Below are 24765 nucleotides of genomic sequence, written 5' to 3' on the forward strand. Positions count from 1 at the left end.
CAATCCCCAGTGAAAGAATGTGCCTCAAGGAATACATTATTGTAATTCAATTAGTTGATGCTCTTTAAAATTTTAAAACTTAAAAATATTCATAACTAATTTAAAGTTGATATTCTTTCTTACCAGAAGCATTTGTGTCGTACCTATAGATTGAAACCTATCATTGTAAATTCCAAGATGTTACCCAGATTCTAAAATGCGAATAGTCTTGGGACCTGGCCACTTTAGTTTTTTGGTTTTGGATAGAAGCGTTTTGCAAACTGATCTCCACAGGTAAACTGTGTACAGGTGAAAATGGGGAACCAGAAACTTCTGATACTGAGCAGACCCATCAGCAGGCCCTGCTGTGGAATCTTAATGGTGCTGGCGTACAGTGTCTGCTTCCCTAGATTAGACACTCTGTCCATCATGTGAACTCAGTGTTTTGCACTAGTCCATTGTGAAGTTTTTAAGGTTTTCAGTATATTGGAATCTGTTGAAACAATATTTAGCCCCTGTTTAGATTGTATGCTCTCCACTTGTGACACCTATCTTACTGTGCATTCTTTCTGAGATAAGCAAGATAAAAATGCGGTTGTTCAAATGAAATGCACATTTTTCATAATAAACTGTGAACTTTTAAAATAAAGCCTGGAGAAAACAAAAATCAGAACAGTAGTGAAATAATTCAGGTATTTCCAGTTTTCTCTAAATGAGACAGACTAAGAAGAAATCAATTTCCAAATCGTGTGGTATTGAGATTTATCAAGAATATTTTGAGTTGTGTTTTTAGGAGTTTTCCTTCCTTGAATGTCTTTTTAAAAATTTAGTTGTTAATTTATTCAAAAGGCAAAGTGACAGCTTTCATCTGCTGGTTCACTGCCCAAATACATGCACTGCCAGAGCAGAACAGGAGCTGGGAAATGCATCTGGGCCTCTCACATCGGTGACAGTGACCTAAATTCTTCACTTTGTATCTGCTGCTTTCCCAGACACACTAGCAGAAAGTTAGGTTAAAGTCTGAGCAGCTGGACAGAAACCGGCATCCAATCATTATAAGCTGTGTTGCAAGTAGGGGATTATTAGCTACACCTTGGGGCTGGTCTGTAGTATAAAGAGCAAAGCTGCGACCTGCAGTGCCATATGGACACTGTTTGAATCCTGGCTGCTCCACTTCCAATCCAGCACCCTACTAATGTGGCTGAGAAAAGCAGATGGTTGCCCAGATCCTTGGGCCATGGAGGCCCTGAATGAGGCTCCTGGGCATTGGTGCCATTTAGAGAGTGAGCTAGCAAGTACAAAGTCTCTGTGTTTCTCACTCTCTCTTGTTTCAAGTAAAGAAATCTTTAAAAAAGACATTGCATCACCATGCTGGCCTCAGAATATCTTAAAAATTGGAGGAACTTGCAATCTGTATTACACCCTGTTTTAATTCTTAACAAAGTAAGTGGTAAGTTTTGTTTTGAGAGTAGAAAAATCTGAGTGTAGATTATATTGTGTGTTCATCTTTACCAGCTTCCTCCTTGCTAATACTATCCTGGGAAGCAGCTTGAGGACTTAGGTCCCAGCCACCCCAAACAAAACAACACTACCACCACCAACAACAAAAATACACACACACACACACATACATAAACTTAAATTTAAAAAAAAAATTATATAAAATTCTTCACACTGGCTTTGACTTGTCCCTGCCTAAGCTATTTTGGACTTTTGAGAAGCCAGTGATTGGGAGATCAATCTCTGTGTCTCTCTCTTTTTTTTTAAATATTTCCAATAAAATGAAATAAATAAAATTTAAAAGACCATCTATATGGTTTTGTTTATAGTTGTGAATTAGTGTACTGCACTGTGAGTGTCTAGTCTGTGAATGTTCATGGCACAAAATTCACTTTTTACACATAAATGGAGATGATTAAGAAAGTTGAATCTATAAATTGCCTTTTCCAATTTGTACAAGAGGTGGTGTCTTTTTTATCTCCTATGTAAATTTCTCCTGTGGTTGAAGAAGTTTTTGTTTTTCAGTGAAGCAATTTAAAGGATTTATTTTCATTTGAAAGGTGAGCAAATATAGTTCAGTAAATTTCTCATTAATTTTGTTTTTATGCTTATATGTATTTTTAGCAATGCCCTCTCTAAATTTTTTTTTCACGTATTTGGTAATGTGTTAAATTGCTCAGTTAGTATTACTGATACTCTTATTACTGCAGTCTTTGTTCATTACAATGTACAGTTAAGGACCTGACACAATAGCCTAGTGCCTAAAGTCCTCACCTTGCATGCACTGGGTTCCCATATGGGCACTGGTTCTTATCTTGGTGGCCCTGTTTCCCATCCAGTACTCTGCTTGTGGCTTGGGAAAGCAGTCCAGGACAGCCCAAAGCCTTGTGACCCTGCTCCTGTGTGGGAGACCTGGAAGAGCTGGCTTCGGCTTGACTTCAGATAGGCTCAGCCACTTGGGGATTGAATCGGTGGATGAAGATCTTCCTCTCTTTTTTTTTCCTCTCTCTATATCTGACTTTCAAATTAATATAATAATAATAATAAATAAAACTTTAAAAATAAAAAATGTACATTAGAGGGCCTGGCACAGTCTCCTAGTGGGTTAAATCCTCAACTTGCATGCACCGAAATCCCATGTTGAGCAGCAGTTCATATCCTGGCTTTTCGGCTTGCCATCCAGCTCCCTATGGCAAAGCAGTTGACAATGGCTCAAAGCCTTGGGACCCTGCGACCACATTGGAAATTTGGAGAAGGTTCTGGGGTCCTGGTTTCAGATGGGCTCAGCTTCAGCCATTGCGGCCATTTAGGGCATGAATCGAATCCATGGATGGAGCATCTTTGTCTCCGTGTCTCCTCTATAAATCTGATGCTCCAATAAAATTAAAAAAAAAATTTTTTTTAAAGTACAGTAGAAAGAAAAAAAAGAAAAAAATGTGCAGTAGAATTGGTGAACTACATGAATTGGAGTGTTATTTTCTGAAATAAATAGCTTATTTCCTGCACGTTACTTCATGTTAAAAATCTCAGTACAGTCCTGCGAAGGCCAGAGTTTGATTAAAAAAAAAAAATCTAAAATACCTTAATTTTCATTGTTTCTTTAATATGCTCTGGAATTCTTCTTGCCAATTTATATATCTGTAGCTGTGATAAACTCCATTTTCTTATACCAGTTTACAGGTTTGTTTTTTCCCTTAAAAATGTTGTTTGTACTATTTTTATCTCCATGTCCTTTAAATAATTATTGGCTTTGTTTTTCTCTTCCTCTGTTGTTTAGTCCAAAAGAAACTCTCCCTTCAAAACCTGTCAAGAGAGAGAAGGAACAGAGACCCCGACACTTACTCACAGACCTCCCTCTCCCTCCTGAACTCCCTGGTGGGGATCCTTCTCCGCCTGACTCTCCAGAACCAAAGGCTATCACACCACCTCAGCAACCATATAAAAAGAGACCAAAGTGAGTGTTTGTTTGGATCTATGCTTAATTGCCCTTTGCTTGCTTTTGGGGCTAAATCTCACATGTATTTTACACAACCCACACGAGTAAGATCACAAAAGTTTGGCCTAAAGTGTATTTTTTATTTTCATGAATAAAAGCCTCTCTAGGAGGCCGGTTCATCTGACTTGCAGATACCAAGCTGTGCTTCTAGAAAAGCAGTAGGTGGTCATATACTCATGTATGGTGGAGACTGTCTTCTTCTGCATGTCTTTTGTATTTCTACTGCTTAGAATAGCAAAGAAGGAAAAACTTTGTTTTTCCGTGTGTGTGTGTATTAATGAAAAATGATGTGATAACTTTTAAGAAAGATTTATGTATTCATCATTAGAAAAAAAGTTACAGAGCAAGAGGGAGAGGCAGGGATCTTTCATCCACTAGTTTGCTCTCCATATGACTGCAATAACCTGGGCTGATCCAGGCTGAAGGCAGAAGCTGCATCTGGATTTCCAATATGGGTTCAATGGATCCCAACATCGGGTACATTCTGCTGTTTCCTAGGTGTGTTAGGAGGAAGCCATTTGGAAATGGAGCAAACAGAACTTGAATCTCAGCCCCTATGAAATGCTGGTACCGAAATGGCTTCACTTGCTGTGCCACAATGCCAGCCCCAAATGTGGAAAGTCTCTATAAACTTTTTTAATATGTATTGATTTTTATTGGAAAGTAAGATTTACAGAGAGAAGCAGACACAAAGAGAAAGATCTTCTGGTCCTGGCATGAGAGTGTAGCAGTTAAAGTCCTCTCAGTGAACATGGCAGGATCCCGTATCGGTGCCAATTCTAATCCTGGCGACCCTGCTTTCCATCCAGCTTCCTGCTTGTGGCCTGGGAAAGCAGTCAAAAGACGGCCCAAAGCTTTGGGATCCTGTACTTGTGTGGGAGACCTGTTGGAGGCTCCTGGCTCCTGGCTTCGGATTGGCTCAGGTCCGGCTGTTGTGGCTGCTTGGGGAGTGAACCATCGAACTAAGCATCTTCCTCTTTGTCTCTTCTTTTCTCTGTATATCTGCCTTTCCAATAAAAATAAATCTTAAAAAAAAAAAAAAATCTCCCGTCTGCTGATTCTCTTCGCGAGTAACCACAATGGCCTGAGCTAAGCCAGTTTGCAGCCAGAAGCCTGGAGCATCTTCTGGGTCTCCCATGCAGATGCAGGGTTTCAAACCTTTGGGCTGTCCTCGACTGCTTTCTCAGGCCAAAGGCATGGAGTTGAAAGGGAAGTGAAGTAGCCAGGATACAAACTGGCACCAATATGGAATCCTGATGTATGCAAGATGAGAACTTTACTCACTAGGCCACCACACAAGCCTGAAAAAAAATTTTTTTTAAAGCATACAAATTGTTGCATAATTTTATGAAGTGTAGCTACTGTTCTGATTGTTGATGCTTCTCTCTTGATAATATTGTTATTTTTGAAAAAAATTATGAAAATGTATATATAATTACCAATGCTTATGATTATTTTCATAATTGCCCTATTGTATGGATTTTCTCCTCCATTTCATAATTTAAGGCAATAGGAGAGGTCAGAATATAAGCAACAAATCATTTGCTTATATGTTTTTCTGAATCTGGAAGTTGTAGCCACTATGAGAGACTTGAAACTATTTCATTAATTTTGTTGTTACTAGTAAAAAAAATTCACAGAAAATATGGGAGATATTGAAATCATAAGGATAACATTTTTGCTGTTTTTATTTTAGAATTTGTTGTCCTCGATATGGAGAGAGAAGGCAAACAGAAAGCGACTGGGGGAAGCGCTGTGTGGACAAGTTTGATATCATTGGAATTATTGGAGAGGGAACCTATGGCCAAGTATATAAAGCCAAGGATAAAGATACAGGTAAATAAAGCCACAAAACTTTAAGTATTAGAAGGTTGACAATTTAGCAATGCTAATTTTTTTATGCTAATAAGACCAAGTAAATTTTGATTTCTGAAGTGGTCTTCCAAGATTACTAGGCTAAGATATACCTGAGGAATAGTGTACTCTACAGAGAATTAGCTATAGAACTCCTCGTTATCTCCAGGTTATTGGTTCCAGGACACCCTTTTTCCATGACAGAATCTACAAATATTTTAAGTTTTTTAGGTTAAATGACGTAATATTTATATATAACTTACAATATCCTTATTAGTGTTTAAAAAATTGTAACTGCTGTGTTAATACCTGTTATACCACCTTGTTTTAGGGATAATAAGAGAAAGTCTATACATTGTAAGTATAGGCAGTTTTTTTCTTCCAAATATTTTGCAACCATAGTTAACTAAATAATGCACGAATGTGGAACTTGTAAATTTTGAAGACTCCATCCACATCTTTCACATAGAAGGTAGGAATTCAAGCACTCAAGCCCTCTGCTGCTTTGCTTCCCTGGTACATCAGTAGGCAGTTGCATCAGAACTGGGATGGCCTGAACTTGAACTGTTGCTTATTGCAAGGAGCATCCTAACATTTGTGCCATAGTACCAACCACCTCATTGCTCTTTTGAAACCCTCCCTTTGTGATAGGCATTATGGCACAGTGGGTTAATCTGCTTGAGACACTGGTACCCCAAACCAGAGTGTCAGTTTTAGTTCTGACCATTCCACTTCTAGTTCAGCTACCTGCTGATATGCCGGGAGAGCATTGGATAGTAGCCTAAAAACGTGGCCTCCTGCTATTCACATGGGAGGCCCATGATAGAATTCAAGGCTCCCTAATTTGTCTTGACACAACCCAACTGTGATAGCTATTTGATGAGTGTACTAGCATTGCTCTGCTATTTAAGGAAATAACTAAATAATTCTTTTTTTTTTTTTTTTTTTTTTATTGTTGCTTACATTGTATTATGTAGTACAGTTTTATAGGCGCGGGGGATTCCCCCCACCCCTCCCATACCCCTCCCCCCATGGTGGATTCCTCCACCTTGCTGCATAACCATAGTTCAATAAATAATTCTTTAAAAAAGAAAAAGTAACAAACTTTTCAAAACATTGCATAGTTTACTGATTTTTAAAATTCAGTTGTTAAAGTAGCATACTTAAAGATACAATGGAATACTCAAATTTCTTATGCAGTTTTAAAATTTGTACTTTTTAAAATAATGATTTGTTTATATTTATTGGAAAGGCATATTTACAGAGAAGGAGAGAGAGAATCTTCCATCTGCTGGTTTCCTCCCCAAATGGCCATAAAGACCAGAACTGAGATGATTGGAAGTTTGGAATGAGATCTTTCGGGTCTGGCACATAGGTAAAGGGTCCTAAGGCTTTAGGTCATCCTGCTTTTTTCAGGCCACAAGCAGGGAGCTGAATGGGTCTGGAGTAGCTAGGACATGAACCAGTACCCATTTAGGATACCCATGCTTGAAAGAGGAGTAATTCCCAATTGAGCCATCATGCTGGGCTCAAAATTTTTTCTTATCTATTTTTAGAGACAGGCGGAAAGTGGTCTCATTTGTACCAGTTCACTCCCCAAATGCAATAACTAGGACTCAGATAGGCCAATGCCAAGAGTCATGAACTTAACTGAGGTCTCCCACATGGATGTCAGTCATCTCCTTCTGGGGTATGCATTAGGAAGAAGCTAGAATCGGCAGTAAAACTGACTCAACCATGTGTGCTCCCGTATGGGATGTGGATAGACAAAGTGGTACTTTTTTTTTTTTTTTTTTTTTTTAAAGAGAAAGAGATTTACTTACTTTTATGGGAAAGGCAGATTTATGGAAAGAAGGAAACAGAGAGAGAGGTCTTCTGTCCGCTGACTCACTCACTCCCTAAATGGCCATAGCAACTAGAGCTGAGCTGTTTTAAATGTAGGAGCCAGGCATCCAGGGAGCTGAATGAAGAGTGGAGCATTCAGGTCTAGAACTGGTGCCCACATGGGGTTCCAGCACCATAGACACAGGCTTAGCCTAATATACTATAACCCTGGCCCAAATAATACAAAACTTTTAGAATTGGCTATATTGAATTAAAAATAAACTCTGGTGGAGCTGATGTTGTGGTACAGGGGATTTAACACTGGTGCTTATGATACTGACAGCCATTATTGAGTCCTGGATGCTCTGCTTTTTATCCATTTCCCTGCTAATGCATGTTAGCCAACAGCAGAAGTTGCCTGACACTCGCCTGAGACAGCAGTGCTCGTGGTTTCAGCCCTGGCCCAGTCATGGCTGGTACATCATTACCAGCACATAGATGTGTTTTCTCTCTTCTTTACTTTCTAATGTTCTGTCTTTCAAATATAACAATTTTTTAAAAACGAGAGGGACGGGGAAAGAAAACCTAGAGCCTATGGAATGGTGTCATATAAAGAAAAAAAAAAACTAGGACTTCAAAAGAAATCAAAGAGAAAAAGAGAATATAGTAAGTGTTTTGAAAGTTGTAAAAGGATGCACTAAAACTCTTTCAGTGCAAGAAATGTATTGTTGGTTGATAATGGTGACCAAAAAATGCAAATTGACAAGGATAACACTTTGACTTTTTTTTGGCAGGAGAACTGGTAGCTCTGAAGAAGGTGAGACTAGACAATGAGAAAGAGGGCTTCCCAATCACAGCTATCCGTGAGATCAAAATCCTTCGTCAGTTAATCCATCGAAGTGTTGTTAACATGAAGGAAATCGTCACAGACAAACAAGATGCTTTGGATTTTAAGAAGGACAAAGGTACAAGCAAAGAATCATGTTTCTACAGGACACAGATTAGCAAAATTTTATTTTTCCTTTCTTTTGCTTGTTTGTATGAAATTTTCTTAGTTTACTTAATATTTTTTTAAAAGTTTAATTTTTGTTAAGTTGCATTAAGTTACAGAGGAAGGAAGGACACAGAGAGGGGCTCTGTGTGCTGATTCACTCCGCAGATGGCCACAGTGTGTGGAGTTGAGCTGATCTGAAGCCAGAAACCAGGAACTTCTTCTGAGTCTCCAACATCGGTGCAGAGACCCAAGGATTTGAACCATCCTGCACTGTTTTCCCAGGCCAGAGCAGGGAACTGGGATTGGAAGCAGAGCAGACAGGACTGGAACTGGCATCCATATAGGATGCTGGGGCTGCAGGTGGAGGCCTAGCTACTGCGTTATGGTGCCTGCTCTGCCTGTATGAATTGTTAGGTAGATTGCGCTACAAACTACTTTCTGTTTGTATCTGTCATTATCTATTGGCATATTCCCATAGCAAAATTAAGATATACTGACAATATTCTTTAATACTAAATAGTGCTTATTTTATAAAATGTCCATTCTTCATTGGGGAGCTATTAAAAAGGAAAAAACATTGTTAATTTGTAAAATACCATTAGTAGGATAGAGTCTGCTGTTAACATCTAATAAAGCCAGCAGGTAAATTTTGGAAGATGAACTCCCAGCTAACTTTTGAAGTCTGTATCTTACCTCCTTGTTCCACCTGGCCCTCTCGTTCCTCCTCCTCCTCCTTCTTCTTCTTCTTTTTTTTTTTTATTTTTTTGGTAAAGATTTATTGAAAGAGTTACAGAGTGAAACATATCCACTATTTCACTCCACAGATGCCTATACCTGCCTCTTGAATGAGATACTCTATTATGGAATATGGGCATATATAGTGACTTAAGCTGCTGTATCAAGCACTTGAACCTTGTACTACTTTTTCTTTTTAAAGATCTATTTGTCTGAAAGGTAGAGTTACAAAGAAAGGGAGGAAGAGATAGAGTTCTTCAACTGTGATTCACTCCCCAAATGGCTGCAATTGCTGGGGCTGGGTTAAGCTGAAATCAGGAGCCAGGAGCTTATTCTTTTTTTTTTTTTTTTTAAAGATTTGTTTATTTTTATTGGAAAGGCAGATTTACAGAGAGGAGGAGAGACAGAGAGGAAGATCTTCTGTCTGATGATTCACTCCCCAAGTGAGCGCATTGGCTGGTGCTGCGCCGATCCAAAGCCAGGATCCAGGATCCTACAGGTCTCCCACACAGGTGCAGGGTCCCAAGTTTTTGGGTCATCCTTGACTGTTTTGCCAGGCCACAAGCAGGAAGCTGGATGGGAAGTGGAGCTGCTGGAGTTAGAACCAGTGTCAATATGGGATCCTGGCGCCTTACCCAGCCCCAGGAGCTTATTGTTGATGTCTCTGACATTGGTTCAGGGACTCAAGCACTTGGGCTATTCTTAGTTTTCCCAGGCACACTAGCAGTGAGCTTAATCAGAAGTGGAACAGCTGGGCTCGGTGTGATAGCCTAATGGCTAAAGTCTTTGCCTTGTACACATTTGGATCCCATATGGGCGCTGGTTCTTATCTTGGTGGCCCTGCTTCCCATTCAGCTCCCTGCTTGTGGCCTGGGAAAGCAGTCGAGAACGGCCCAAAGCCTTGGGACCCTGCACTCATGTGGAGACCTGGAGGAAGCTCTGGGCTCCTAACTTCAGATTGGCTCAGGTCCAGCTGTTGTAGCCACTTGGGGATTGAGTCAGTAGGTGAAGATCTTCCTTTGTGTCTCTCCTCTTTCTATATATAACTTTCCAATAAAATAAATAAATCTTTTTTTTTTTTTTTAAGAAGTACAACAGCTGGGGCTTGAACCTCTGCCCAATATTGGATGCTGGCACCACAAATGGGAGCTTAATTGGCTGTACCACAACACCTGCCACCCCTTGACCTGGCAGTTCGACAGAAAGATCTTCCATCTGCTTCCATCTGCTGGTTCACTCCCCAAATGCCCACACTGGCCAGAACCGTGCTGATATGAAGCCAGGAGCTTCTTCTGGTTCTCCCATGTGGGTGTTGGGAAAAGGGCTTGAGCCGTTCTCTGCTGGTTTCACAGGGCATAAGGAGGGGGCTGGATGGGAAGTACCAGGATGGCGTACTGGCACTGATGAGTCCTGGACAGTAAAATTTTGAAAGGTCAAGTGATGAGGTGACATCTTTCAGTATAGTCTGATATAGTTAAAGAAAGTTATTGAATAAAATGAAGCTGGGCGTTTTTACAGAACCTTAAAAAAAATATACCAAGGGAAAAAGCTTGTGTTGAGCTTAATAGAAATTACTTTAAAGCAAATAAAAGGAAGTTTTGGTTATACAACAATATTGAGGCAAGTTAGTATTTAAATGTTAATAGAATTAAGAAGAGTTGATATGGCATGGGTGTTGTTAAGTTACCACTTAGGGTACCACATCCCATGGCACGAATGTCACTTTGAGGCCACTGTGCTGGGCCCGAACCTTAGTATATTATGTGAGTCCTTTTAACTAAGATAAGGAACTTAATGGAACTAGAGAATAAGTAACATCAAAATGGTTGTTTTACAAATATTACTTTCTTTATAATAGACAACATGCTAGATTTATTCCAAGGTCTATACTTTACTAATTGACTTAACTCAAGGAAAGCTAGAATATATCCCAATTATGACAGCTGTTCACTGAATAGGAAAGTAGCCCAAAGAGCACTGGATTGAGAGTCATAAGTAATTCAAATTGGGTTGTTCTCTTGGAACTTCTTCCTGTTGCTGTGGCAGAAGACCTGTCACTCTATTAAATAAATCTTGCTTTATGAAAAAAAAAAGAATTACAAATGGTACTTCGGTTTTATTCTTGAAGAAGGTAAGTTTTTCAACAGATCTTAGTTTGTTTCTCTCTGTCTCTTTCTTTTTATAGAGTTATTTTTTTTTATTTGAGAGGCAGATATGCAGAGAAAGGGAGAGCCCGAGATCTTCGATCTTATGAATTCACTCCCCAAATAGCTGAGTTGATCCAAAGCCAGAAGCTAGGAGCTTCTTCCAGGTCTCGCATGTTGCTGTAGGGGCCTTAGTACATGAACCATACTCCTCTGCTTTCTCAATCTATAAGCAGGGAGCTGAATTGGAAGTGGAACAACCAGGACTGGAACCAGTGGTCACATGAGATACCAGTGCTGGAAGATAAAGGATTAGCCTATTGGGCCACTGTTCCAGCCCCTAGTTTCTTGATCTATTATATGAAGACAGCTTTGGGGTCAATTCTAAATTTATATTTAAATATGAGGCAATATGATCTAATCATCCTTTTTTCCTGAAAACTGCTTTTTAATTTTTTTTTTTAAATTTTCATGTTATATAGGTGCCTTTTACCTTGTATTTGAGTACATGGACCATGACTTAATGGGACTGCTGGAATCTGGTTTGGTGCACTTTTCTGAAGATCATATCAAGTCATTCATGAAACAGCTAATGGAAGGATTGGATTACTGTCACAAAAAGAATTTCCTGCATCGAGATATTAAATGTTCTAACATTTTGCTGAACAACAGGTAATATAGTTATCAAATAAGGTTAACTTTCTCTTCTGAGTTGTGCTGGTTTGGATTATAAGTAGACCCACTAGTGTATTTTTAGCATTTGTGTATGTCTTATATTTGTATCTTGGGCACACCTTGTGATAGGAATATTCTAATCAGCAGAGCCTGCAGACTCAAGTGTTGGTAAAGAGTTAACACAGATAGGGAATCACTCAGATCTCCTATCAACAAGAGCCGGTTGTTACAGCTATTCAGTAGTGCAGCCCTAAGCAAATTCAGACACATAATGAGTTCTTACCAATTGTCCTCTTGTTCAGTGGGAAGTACTTTTGTTTCCTGTTTCTGTAGCTGCTTTGAGCCCACTTAGTTACTGCCTTACACATATATGGCTGTGGCTTGGCCTTTACATCCCCAATTTTAATAGGTATTAATTCTTCAGAAGATTTTGTCATCTGCTTTCTTTCCATTTACCCACATGGCATGGTAAAAGCAGTAATGTTTGGTTGTATCTCTGCCTGTTGAGCGTTGAAGAAATAATATGGCACCACTGAAGTAAAGGTAGTGTTTGGTTTTGTATGTAGTTCACCTACTATTTTAAATATTTCTGTTGTACTCCAACAAGCGTGAACTAGATAGTAAAAGGAAATAATTATGACACATTTCCTGTTTTTCTGCTTTCTGCAGTAAAATAACTGTCAATGTGGTATTGTCTAGAATTTTTTTTTAAAGATTTATTTATTTTTTATTACAAATTCAGATATACAGAGAGCAGGAGAGACAGAGAGGAAGATCTTCTGTCCGATGATTCACTCCCCAAGTGAGCGCAATGGCCAGTGCTGTGCTGATCCGAAGCCAGGATCCAGGAACTTCTTCCGGGTCTCCCACAGGGGTGCAGGGTCCCACGGCTTTGGGCCATCCTCAGCTGCTTTCCCAGGCCACAAGCAGGGAGGTAGATGGGAAGTGGAGCTAGTGCGATAACAACTAGCGTTCATATGGAATCTCGGGTGCGTTCAAGGCGAGGACTTTAGCTGCTAAGCCACGCCACTGGGCCCTGCCTAGAATTTTATTTATTTATTTGCTTTAAAGATATATATTTTTTAGAAAGACAGATTTACAGAGAGAAGGAGAGAGATGGGTTTTCCCTCTGGTGGTTCACTTCCCAAGTGGCCACAACAGCTGGAGCTGAGCTGATCTGAAGCCAGGACCGAGGAGCTTCTTCCAGGTTCCCCACATGAGTTCAGGGTTCCCAGGCTCTGGGTCATTGTCTGCTGCTTTCCCAGGCCACAAGCAAGGAGCTGGATGGGAAGCAGGGCACCCAGGATATGAAATTGCATCCATTTGTAATTCTGGTGCTTGAACTGGTAGGCTTAGCCAGTTGAACCAGTCTGCCAGGCCCTCCGTAGGACTTTTGTGGCTTTAGCTTTAAAAATGTCATGTGGGATGTTTGGTTACTGCAGTGTTCAATGGTTTTTTCCTTGAATTTGGAAACACTTGGAAAGGTGCAGCCTGAGGAATGAATAAGAATTTTTCTTCTTTTTAAGATTTATTAACAAGTTGGCAATAATACATACAGGTATTTAGGTCCTTCCCACCCACCTATATGGGAAAGCCCAGATAGAATTCCTGACTGTTGGAGATATTTAGGGAGTGAACCAACAGGTTGAAGATTCATTCTCTTCCTCTGTATGTGTGTGTGGCTCTCTTTCAAATAAATATTTTTTAAAAGGAACATTTGATGTATGCTGGCATTATGGCACAGCGAATTAAGCTGCAGCCTGCAATGCTAATATCCCATACGGGCACTGGTTTGAGTCCTAGCTGCTCTGCTTCTGACCCAGCTCCCTGCTAATGTGCCTGGAGAAGCAGCAGAGAAGAGCATGGCCCCAGTACCTGGGCTCCCACCCCAAAGTGTGTGACCCAAAGCAAGCTCCAGCCTCTGTGCCTACCACTGCCTGTTGTGGTCATCTGGGGAGTGAACCAGTAGATGGAAGATGTGCCTCTCTCTCCTATTCTCTTTCTGCAACTCTGCTTCTCAAATAAATTTTAAAAATATTTTTTAAGTGAGTACTTTGCTAGTATCGGCTTGCAGCTTTCTGGTCTATAGTGTTAATATACATTCTTCAGTTCCTTTCTTTCCCTCCTCCCTTCTTTCTTCCCTTGCTCTGTTTCTTTCTTCCTTCTTTCCTTCTTTTTTGCTAAGATTTATTTATTTTTGTAGGAAACACAGATTTAGAGAGAAGGAGATATATGGAGAAATAACTTCCATCTGCTGGTTCACTCCCCAAGTGGCCACAATGGGCAGAGCTTAGCCAATCTGAAGCCAGGACCAGGAGCTTTTTCCAGCTCTCCCATGTGGATGTAGGGTCCCAAGACTGTGGACCATCTTCCTCTGCTCTTCCAGGATACAAGCAGGGAGCTGGATGGGAAGTTAAACTGCCAGGACATGAACTGGTACTTCAAGGTAGAGGATTCGCCCACTGAGCCATAGTGCCTGCTTGTTTCCTTCAGTTTCCTTGCACCTTCATGGGGTGATTTCTCAGGACAGGGAGTGATTGCAGTGCTGCCTGGTACCCTTTCTGTCCTTTCTGTTGGATCAGCTTCTATTCCATCACTTCCCATAGTCGGGAAATTACTTTTTATATTTTTTTGAAGATATATTTCATTTGAGTTGGCTCCTGATATACTGGATATGGCTCTACCTGTGATTCTGGGAGCCCATGTGGATGTTGGTTTGAATTTCACCTGCTCCAGTTCTGCTCCAGCTCTTTGCTATTGTGCCTAGGAAGGAAGGAAAAGATGGCTCAAGTGTGAGCACATTTTCTTTATTTTATGAAGTCTGTTTTCTAATTCTTTTACACTTCATATATCAATCTTTTATGAGTATTAGAAGAAGAAACACAGTAAAAATGCTATTAGGATGTGTATGGAACATTCATTTCACCCAAAACATGTTTATTTATTTAGCGTAAGTCCTTCAGGAAATTTGTTAGGGACTGGCAATATTTAGGTCTAGACTAGTGTCTGTAGTTGTACATCTTTTGCCATTTTACTTTTAATCCTTCTGTGTGCCTTGAGTGTTGAGTCACCTCAGGCTTTCAGTAAAGATGCCAAGAAATTTAAGAAATACTTTGTCTTAATGTAAGTTCACCGGTCCTTTTTTTTTTAAAAAAAAACAAAAATGTTATATTTATTAAGCTTCATCAGCTTGAAGGAGTGACACAGACAGGAAATTATTTCAGCCTACTTGCTTACATCCCAAGTGCCTACAATGCCCAGGGCTTGACCAGGCAGAAACCAGCAACCAGGAATGCCATCCTTGTGTCTCACATAGATGGCAGGGTCTAAGCTGTTGAACCAGCCTTTGTCAACATTCAGGATGCATTATCTGGAAGCTGTTTCAGAAACACAGTAATGGGGACTCCGTTCTAATCCCCTTGATATGAAACCCTTGTGTCCCAAGCAGGAATAAGGATTGCCCTTATTTCTTTTTGTTGTTCCATGAATTTGCTTGTAAATGAACCTTAATAAAATAGTATTCAGGAAAGTGGGTAAGGTGTACTCAATCTTTATCAGGAATGATAAAAGTTATTTGCGTGTGCAATTTTGTTGCCAGTAATTTCCTTATTTTATTATTTCATCCCATTGTTTATACTTTGAGAAACATCCTCCCAGCAATCTCTTAACCATCTCTTCCTGTTGTGAGCCATCAGATACCTTTCAAAGAGTGAGCTGGCTTTTCCTTTCCCAGGAGGTTAACAAGGCTATAAAGATGATTAAATACGCTATCCAAATTTATGTAAATAATTAATCAAAATTGTTCCTAATTTTTTTAAAATTTCCTAACATTTTGTGTTATAATTTTTTTAAAGATTTAGTTATTTTTATTTGAAAGGCAGAGGGGAGAGACAAGCACAAGCTCTTCTGTCTGCTGGTTCCCTCAGATGGCCACACCAGATGGACTGAACCAATCAGAAGCCAGGAGCTTCTGGGTCTTTCATGTGGCTGCAGGAGCCCATTGACCTGAGATATCTTGCACTGCTTTCCCAGCCTGGACACTAACCAGCACGATGCTGGTGCTTGCAAATGGAGATTAGCCTGTTGAGCCTCTATACTGGCCACAATATATAAAAATAAATTTTTAAGGGCTTACTTAATTTGAAAGACATGTTTGCAGAGAGAATGTCTTCCATCCTCTGGTTCACTCCCCCATTGGCCACATTAGCCTTAACCAAGCTGATCTGAAGCCAGGAATCAGGTGTCTTCTTCATTGTCCTATGTGAGTGCAGGGTCCCAAGGACTTACCCAAGGACTTGACATCCTCTGCTACTTTCCCAGGCCACATGCAGAGCAGTGGATCAGAAGTGGAGCAACTGGAACAGAAACCAGCACCCACATGGGATGCCAAAACCACAGGGTGGAGGATTAGCCTATTGAGCTATGGTGCCAGCTTCCCTCACCCCCAGTATTAAAAAAAAAAGTAGGGGTTGGCACTGTGGTATATTAAAGGCTAAGTCTCTGCCAGTGATGCCAGCATTCTCTGTGGTACTAGTTCATTTCCTAGGTTCTTCACTTCCCATCCAGCTCCCTGCTTATTGCTTGGGAAAGCAGCAGAGGGTGTCCGAAGTTCTTGGGGCCCTGCATCTATGTGGGAGACCCAGAAGAAATTCCTGGCTCCTGTCTTCAGATTGGGTCAGTCCAGCCGTTGTGGGCATTTGGGGAGTGAACTAACAGATGGAAATGTGTTTTTGTCTCTCCTCTCTCTGTAACTCAGCCTTTGCAGTAAAAATAAGAAAACTTAAAAACAAAAAGAAATGTTTGATTATAGAGATTAAAACCAAAATGTGGTAGCTGTTCAACAAAAGCCTAAGAATAACTGTAAGACATCGTGAAGAGTAGAAATAGAGCAAAGAATAATGGTCTTTCTAATTTATGAATTGGTGCTTGACTTCTCAGTTATGTTTGGGAGGTTGCAGCTACTTTTTTCTTTTAAAATTTTTATTAATATTCAAAGAACAGATTTTAAGCTGCATCTGTTACAAAAATGATTGTTTTTGTTTTACAGTGGACAAATAAAACTTGCAGATTTTGGACTTGCTCGGCTCTATAACTCTGAAGAAAGGTGAGCTATTCATCAGCATTACATGTGGGGAATAGAAAAGAGTCTCTTTAATGTTGGATGTTCTGGTAATGTTTTTAAGTATTTGTCTTTGTTGGAAAGTCAAATATTTGCAGAGGAGGAGAGGCAGAGAGGAAGATCTTCCTCCTGCTCATTCACTCCCCAAGTAGGGTACAATGGCCGAAGCTGAGCCCATCTGAAGCCAGGAACTTCTTCTGGGGTCTCCCATGCGGTTGCAGGGTCCCAAGGCTTTGGACCGTCCTCGACTGCATTCCCAGGCCACAGACAGGGAGCTGGATGGGAAGTGGGGCTGCCAGGATATGAACCAGCGTCCATATGGGATCCAAACATATGCAAGGTGTGGATTTTAGCTGCTAGGCTACTGCACCCAGGTCCTCTAGTATTCCTTAAGTTGGAATTAATCAGTGTCCTAAATAGCTAAAAGTTTATTCCTGAGATTGAAGTAAATTCTGTCTCAATTCTTGAGTCAGCCTTAGGCTAAATAAATTACTCTCAATTGAAATGAAAATTTTCTTTTTCCTGTGTATGTAGTAGTTTACTTTTGGTGCGTTTTGTTACTTTGGAACTATTTTAATCATCAGAAGCTGTAGTAAATTTGTGTCACGGTTTTTTGCATTTCAGTCGCCCTTATACAAACAAAGTTATTACTCTGTGGTACAGACCTCCAGAACTACTGCTCGGAGAGGAACGTTATACACCAGCCATAGATGTTTGGAGCTGTGGGTAAGGCTGTCTGTTTCTTTTGTCTGTAACTCATGTGTTGTGGACTTGTTTCTTTTTCAGCATTGGTCTTCTGAGGTTCTAAAGTTCCAAATAGGAGAGTCAACTTTTGGTCATATCACCTCTTTTTTTTTTTTTTTTTTTTTTTCTCTCAGTTTCTTTAGAAGAAACTAGATCATTTGTCCTCTAGCTTTGTGAGCTTGTATTTTTCTGACTGCATTTGCATGGTGTTTTTTTAGACATGATTCTTTATCTCTTGTTTTCTGTAAATTGTATGCAGATTGAGTGTTAATTACCAGCCAACCTTGAAACTACAGGTGGTTTTGAGGTCTTCTAACAGAAGTTACATAATGATTGATACCTATTAATTGGGACTAGGGAGTAGTGAGTATCTGCTGCCCAGAGTCCAGACCATAAATGAATTCAGTGTCTGTGGAGAATGTAGCCATGAAAGAATTCAGTGCAAATTAGCTAGCATTTTATTACAGTCTTATTGGGGCTGTTCCAAATGATGTTTTATAAAATATTTAGCCCAGCTGGCAGATTTACACACATCACTTTAATGAAATGTTATCAGTTATTGCATATTTTTGCACATATTTATTAATTCATTTGAAGTTTTAAAATGTTCATGTTCTAATCATATTGTTTCTTACTGCAATATTTATGTAAAGATAATTTTCATATTTAGCTAATCTGAGATAACGAATCATATAAAAATGAAAAGATAGGATGAAGATTAATTCCTGGGGCCAGCGTGGTCATGTATTAGCCTAGTCCTGCATCTGCGAGCACCAGCATTGCATGTGGGTGTCAGTTCATGTTCTGGGTGCTCCATTTCTGATCCAGCTCCCTGCTTATGGCCTGGGAAAGCAAAACAGTATGACTCAAGTGCTGGGAAAAAGCTTCTGGCCGTTGTGGCCATTTAGAGGGAGTGATCTAGCAGATGGAGGACCTCTCTCTGTAAAAATCTGCTTTTCAAACAAAAACAAATATATGTCTTTAAAAAGATTAATTCCTTCAGTCTATTTACCGGTTTTCAAAATTAAGTGTTTTTCTAGTATTTCTAGAAATGAACAACGAAAAGCCATTGTACTTATTATCTTCTGTGAAACTGTACCATATTTAGTCAGATTATTTCTTGAGCACTTTTAATGCACCCTAGTGGTGATAGCCTTCCTTACATTCTAATTCTAGCCTTATTGTGTCTTTCCTGACCTGGAGCTGTAATAATCAGCCATTTCTCTAGTCTTTGTTCTAGAGGAAAATCATGTAGAGACCACAATTAATGTTATGAGTGTAAACATTGTAAATGGACCCTGTTGGATAATTGTTTCTTACATTGTATGATTTGTGCCCATGCATACTGTCCCTGATCGCATACCTTAGGAGATGAGTATACTTCCCAGTAGAGCATATCCCCTTTTCAATTCTTTCCCTTCCTCTAGTAATGTGAGATTTTAAGAAGATCTCTGTAGTTTTACTTCAAAATTCAACAGGGTGTTGGGAAAAGAACAGGATATTTGTGGTAGCCTGCTCAGATGAAATGAAGCTTTAATTAAATTTTACTGACTCAAGCTGAGTGTGTTGATGTTCTGGACTATTTACTTTGACAGTATTAACATTTAAATTGTCACAACTACACTCTAAAGTTAACATTCCGTTAAGATACATGGTGAAAGTTCATAGCTCTGTTGGTTCTATTATTTGAAGTCTATGCAACCTGCCACCTCAGTGCATTTAGAAAGCGTTAGTTACATAGTGAAAATATCCTCCCCACCAAAGAATTAGGAAATTACAGAAACACAATTGGAAATTAGAGATATGGAAAAATCAAACTTTATTTAAAGCCCAATGCATGTTTGAGATTTTCCCCTACTTTTCTGGTATGTGGGTTTTTTTTTTTTTTGTTAAATTTGTAAGGTAGAGAGTAATCTGACACCTGATTGACTCTCCAGATGCTGACAGCAACCAGGGCTGAGCAAGGCTGGAACTAGATGCCAGCTGTGCCCCATGAGTAGCAGGGAGCAGAGTACTTGAACCATCACCTGGTACTTCCCAGGGTAGGCATTAGAAGGAAACTGGAATTGAAAGCAGGTACTCTGATGCAGACTTACAAGCATCCTGACTGGCATCTTAATTGCACTTCTAGTGTCTTCACGTCTGCCTCTGATTTTCATGATGTGTACTTAGTACTTTGGCAATCAATGATAGATTTTTTTTAATTGCCTTGTAAAAACCTTTTAAGGGGTCAGTGTTGTGATGTAGCGGGTTAAACCAACATCTTTGAATGTGACATCTCATCTGGGTGTTTGTTCCAGTCCTGGCTGCTCCAGTTCCAATACAGCTCTTTGCTAATGCACCAGGGAAAGCATGGGAGGATGGTCTCAAGTACATGGGCCCCTACAATCACACGTGAGACCCAGAAGAAGCTCCTTGCTCCTGTCTCTGGGCTGACTGCTTCCCAACCATGTGACCGTTTGGGTAGTGGACCAGCATATATGAAAGACCTCTCTGTGTCTTTCCTTCTCTTTGCCTTTCAAATAAAATAAATATATATAATTTTTCTTTAGAAAGCAAAGAATGTCAGAATTAAAACTTGCATCTCATTGTCTGTTTTCACTCCCTAGAAATCTACTGTTGAGGGGGATGGGATGGGCTAAAGCTCCAGCTAGAATGCTGTTTGTGTCTACTCAAGGAAAACCAAATTGCTTAAGCCATCACTGCTGCTTCCCAGGGGTCACAGTATCAGGAGGAGATACAGTGAGGGAGATCTTCCATCCAATGATTCACTCCCCAAGTGAGCGCAGTGGCCAATGCTGTGCTGATCCGAAGCCAGGATCCAGGAACTTCCTCCAGGTCTCCCACATGGGTGCAGGGTCCCAAGTCTTAGAGCCATCCTCGACTGCTTTCCCAGGCCACAAGCAGGGAGCTGGAAGGGAAGCAGGGCAACTGGGATTAGAACTGGTGCCCATATGGGATCCTGGCACGTTGAAGGTGAGGACTTTAGCTGCCAGGCCACGCTGCCAGGCCTGAACTCAGGAACTTAACGTGGATCAAATTACTGACCCATGGTAGTTGACCCATTGTAGTTTCTAAGAGGTCATTTTTAAATTTTATCCTGAGGGTATTTTTATAGGATGATTGGTAGAGCAGTTCAGTGTGCATATCAGTAGGGAAACCAGAAAAACGGGTACAACAAATTATACCTGAAATTTGAAAGCCTGGTTTTTTTTTTTTTTTTTTTTTTTGATGGGGTCTTATTTGTTTATTGGAAAAAAGGAGCAGCAGAGACAGAGAAAGATTGATTTTCATCTGCTGGCTCACTCCACACATGGCCACAATGGCTGTGCAGGCCAGTTTTGAAGAATAATGACCAATTACTGTTTACACACGTAGATTTTGCATTTTGGACTGGAACACACAGGAAGCAATGTTATATTCTTCTCGGGGTACATGACTTTTATAATTAAGAATTAAGGATATGCTTTGTGCAAATACGTTCATAGTGTTAAAAGCCTTTATAAAATGACATACATGGTTTAGGATACTTTGTTTCAATATCTTGTTTAAACTGATTTTGCAGATGTCAGTACCTTGTTTTCTTTGCAAATACAGCGTCAATACATTAGAAAGCTACATGTTCTGAAGGAAAAATTAATGACAGAAAAAATGTCCAATTATAGAAATTGTGAAGATCCTTAGTTATTTCCTTAATTTATAGTAGTATAACAGAAAAGGATTCTTGACTCCTTTTTTCTGGTTTTGTAGACTCCCCTGTAGTTGGCTAAAGTTTGATTGCTGATAAATGCAGATCCTTTAGCTGTCTCTTTCCACTGTAGAGAAAATTTTGTTTTAAAAAATTCTTGACACTAAAGTTCTGGGCTAGTTTACAACATTTTGTATTGGAAGCAGCCCAGTGTGCTCCCTGTAATTTTCTGATGGGGCCAGCATTGTGCTGCAGCATGTTGAACTTTTGCTATAGTGACTACATACCAAGTCAGATTGCCAGCTCACAGTTTGTTCTACTTCTGTTGCAACTCTTTGCTACTTGGAAAGTGGCCTAAGTACCTGGACTGCTGCCAACCATGTGGAAGACCCTAGAATTGCATGCAATCTGACCCAACCCAGGCCCTTTCAGTTTTGGGGAAGTGAACCCAGTAGGTAGAGAATAGATGGATTGATTTCTGTTTCTTGCTCGCTCTGTCTCTTTCTCCCTCCCTCCCTTCCCCTGCTTTCCCCTGCCTCCCTACTGATAATTCTACCTTTTAAAAAAGATATAAAATATTTTTGAGACATATTGCAATAGATTGCTCTTCTGACCTCTCAATTTACTTTCTAGATGCATCCTTGGGGAACTGTTCACAAAGAAGCCCATCTTTCAAGCTAATCTGGAACTGGCTCAGCTAGAATTGATCAGGTATAGGCTCTTCATGTGTTTTAAATGTCCAGATGTGATAATCTTGCATTCCTATCTCGAATACTCACCATCATATGAAATGACTTTAAGATCCTTAGAAACAAGTAATTTTCACTCAGTCGGGTTTAGCATCTATTGTCATGTGATGTGTATGCATATAAATTTAACTAACTTGTTAGGCTTTACCTGGCATATTTTTAATTCTTCATAAAAAAGCATGCCATTTACAGGATGATTTTAAAAAGTTTTTAATTAGATAATTAAATTTATTCTACCAATGTTTATTGAGCCTTTTATGAAACAGATTCTTTTTTTCTCTTAGACTTTAGGATTTACAGATAATTGTGATAGTCCCTGCCTTGAAGGAACTCAGTTCAGTGAGGTGTACAGCACATCAATAGATTCTTATAAAATAGAATCTTTCTTTCTCTCTCTCTCTCTTTCTCTCTCTCTCTCTCTCTCTAATAAAAGATTTGGAGAAGAGCAGGTATTGGGATAGAATTTGGATTGACTTTTTTTTGTCAATATAATTATAGGAAGAAACACAGTAGACTAATTTAGACGTTTTAAAAGAGTAGTATTGGCTCATTATGTGTCAATTGCTGAAGTTTTCAGTTTTAGCCTCCTAGTTTCCCTTAAGGATACCACAGTACCAGCTTAAGCCTTTGAAATTAATAATAAAAAAAAAAAGAAATTAATAATGTACACAACAAAATCATTAATGAAAACTTGGAATATGTATGAAAAACATATTTTACAAAATGCAAACACAGACCATTTTGGATTAGTATTTTTTCTTGTAACCAGTTCTTGTCTGTCATATTGTTTATGCCCTTAAAAACAATAAGCTTGTGCTTTATCTTTCTGCTTGTCTTATAACTTAAAAAAGACTTCTCAGATGTCAGGGGATAATAATTTCTGCTTCTGAAATCTTCAAAATCCATGATGCGTACGTCCTCACTTGCTCTTTTTCTTTGCTTTGTTTTCAGCCGACTCTGTGGGACTCCTTGTCCAGCTGTGTGGCCTGATGTTATCAAGTTGCCCTATTTCAACACCATGAAACCGAAGAAGCAGTATAGAAGGCGTTTACGAGAAGAATTCTCTTTGTGAGTCTTGCAAAAATATGGATTTTGTTTCTATGTCCAACTGATGTTGAAACTTGAGTTTTTTCTGGCGTGGAAAGTTGGTATTGTCCCAGTTTATTATGGCAGTACACTATAGCATTTAGTTCTTTAACAGTATATGAATTTTTGTCATAGCCTATTCATAAATCTTTTTTCCTGAAGATTTTAGATTATAGAAAGCCATTTTAATTTAAACACTATGAAAGTGTTCATATAGTCCTTTTTATTTTTAGAAAAAGAATAGAACTATTCATTATTATTGCCTGTATTATAATATTTTCTTCAGTTCTGTCTGGGAGCAAATCAGATTGCTTCCAGTTGTGGACTCTTTTTCCTTAGCTTTGCATAGAGCTAGGAATTCAGAGGGCTCTTGACCCACGGTCACAGAGTCATTGTGAACCTGTTTCTTCCTTTTCCTTTACATAGCATTCCTTCAGCAGCACTTGATTTATTGGACCACATGCTGACACTCGATCCTAGCAAGCGATGTACAGCTGAACAGACCCTGCAGAGTGACTTCCTTAAAGATGTTGAGCTCAGCAAAATGGCTCCTCCAGAGTAAGTGCTGGTGGCTGTGTCTAGTACCATAAGAGTATCACTGGGCCTCAGGAAGATAAGAAAGAATAGGTTTTCAAAAGAACTGCTAATAGCCAAATAAGTCCTGAACAGAGAGATTTCCTTGGATTAATGATTGGTAAGGAGACTTATTTCATTGTTTTTTGGTTACTTTTTAAATAAGGAAAAGAACACATTGTTCCATATAACCCCTTTAAAATTATTCCTTGGGGTCCCAGATGTTTCTTGTACTGCAGCAGATGATGATTGTAGTGGTTGGGCTCCTGCCACCTACGTGGGAGATCCAGAGTGAGTTTCTGACCTAAGCCTGGCCTGGTCCTGGCCATTGTTACAGTTTGGGGAATGAATCAACAGATGAAAAATCTATTTCTCTCTTTCTCTCTCTTAATTTCTGTGTTCACTCTGCCTGTTAAGTAAATATTTACATTTAAGAAACAAGAAAAATATTCCTCGACGGTGTGTTAAGGCACCACTTTAAGCACAGTCGTCCTATACTGGACTGCCAGTTTGAGTCCTCACTGGTTCAGCTTCTCATGCCCCTTCCTGCCTTATGAGCTTGGGAAGGCAGCAGATGACGGCCCAAGTATTTGGGCCCTAACATTGAATTTGTTAAAAAATCTATGTTTATTTATTTTCAAAGAGAAAAATGGAAAAAATCTTCCATTTACTTGTTCACTCCCCAAATGCATCCAAGAGTCTGAGATGGGAGATGGCCCAAGTCAAAGATAGCCTAGATTTCAAGCCACAGCTCTCACATGTGTAGCAAGGACCCAGAAGTTGAACTTCTATCTGATACTTAACAAGACGTGCAGTAACAGTAAACTGGGTTAGAAAGGGAGGTAACCAGCCATAAATAAGGTACTCTGTTAGGAGAGATAGCGCCTTATCCACTCCACCAAAAGGTCATTTCAGGTTATTGATCTACAATTGTGTGGGTTTTTTTTTTTTAAGATTTATTTTATTTTTATATCGGGAAGTCAGATATACAGAGAGGAAGATCTTCCATCCGTTAATTCACTCCCCAAGCGGAGCTGAGCTGATCCGAAGCCAGGAGCCAGGAATCTATTCCAGGACTCCCACACCAGTGCGGGGTCCCAAGGCC

General features: G+C 39.6%; 1 protein-coding gene across 10 annotated transcripts in view; it reads left to right on the forward strand.

Moving 5' to 3' along the window:
* CDK12 (cyclin dependent kinase 12) overlaps positions 1-24765 on the forward strand; it is a 70930-nt gene that overhangs the window by 14919 nt on the left and 31246 nt on the right. For all 10 annotated transcript variants that reach the window (XR_005885963.1, XR_005885962.1, XR_005885961.1 and 7 more), the window contains 9 exons: positions 3257-3433; positions 5172-5311; positions 7948-8118; positions 11509-11698; positions 16749-16805; positions 17445-17546; positions 21886-21963; positions 22953-23069; positions 23514-23645. Coding sequence is in view for 7 of the 10 variants with exons in the window: in XM_041001632.1 (XP_040857566.1) it covers positions 3257-3433; positions 5172-5311; positions 7948-8118; positions 11509-11698; positions 16749-16805; positions 17445-17546; positions 21886-21963; positions 22953-23069; positions 23514-23645 (1164 nt within the window). In the remaining 3 variants the exon portion in view is untranslated. The remainder of the gene's footprint in view (positions 1-3256; positions 3434-5171; positions 5312-7947; positions 8119-11508; positions 11699-16748; positions 16806-17444; positions 17547-21885; positions 21964-22952; positions 23070-23513; positions 23646-24765) is intronic.

This window comes from Ochotona curzoniae, unplaced genomic scaffold, assembly GCF_017591425.1.
Source record: "Ochotona curzoniae isolate NIBS_2020 unplaced genomic scaffold, NIBS_Ocur_1.0 scaffold_2453, whole genome shotgun sequence".
NCBI lineage: Eukaryota > Metazoa > Chordata > Mammalia > Lagomorpha > Ochotonidae > Ochotona > Ochotona curzoniae.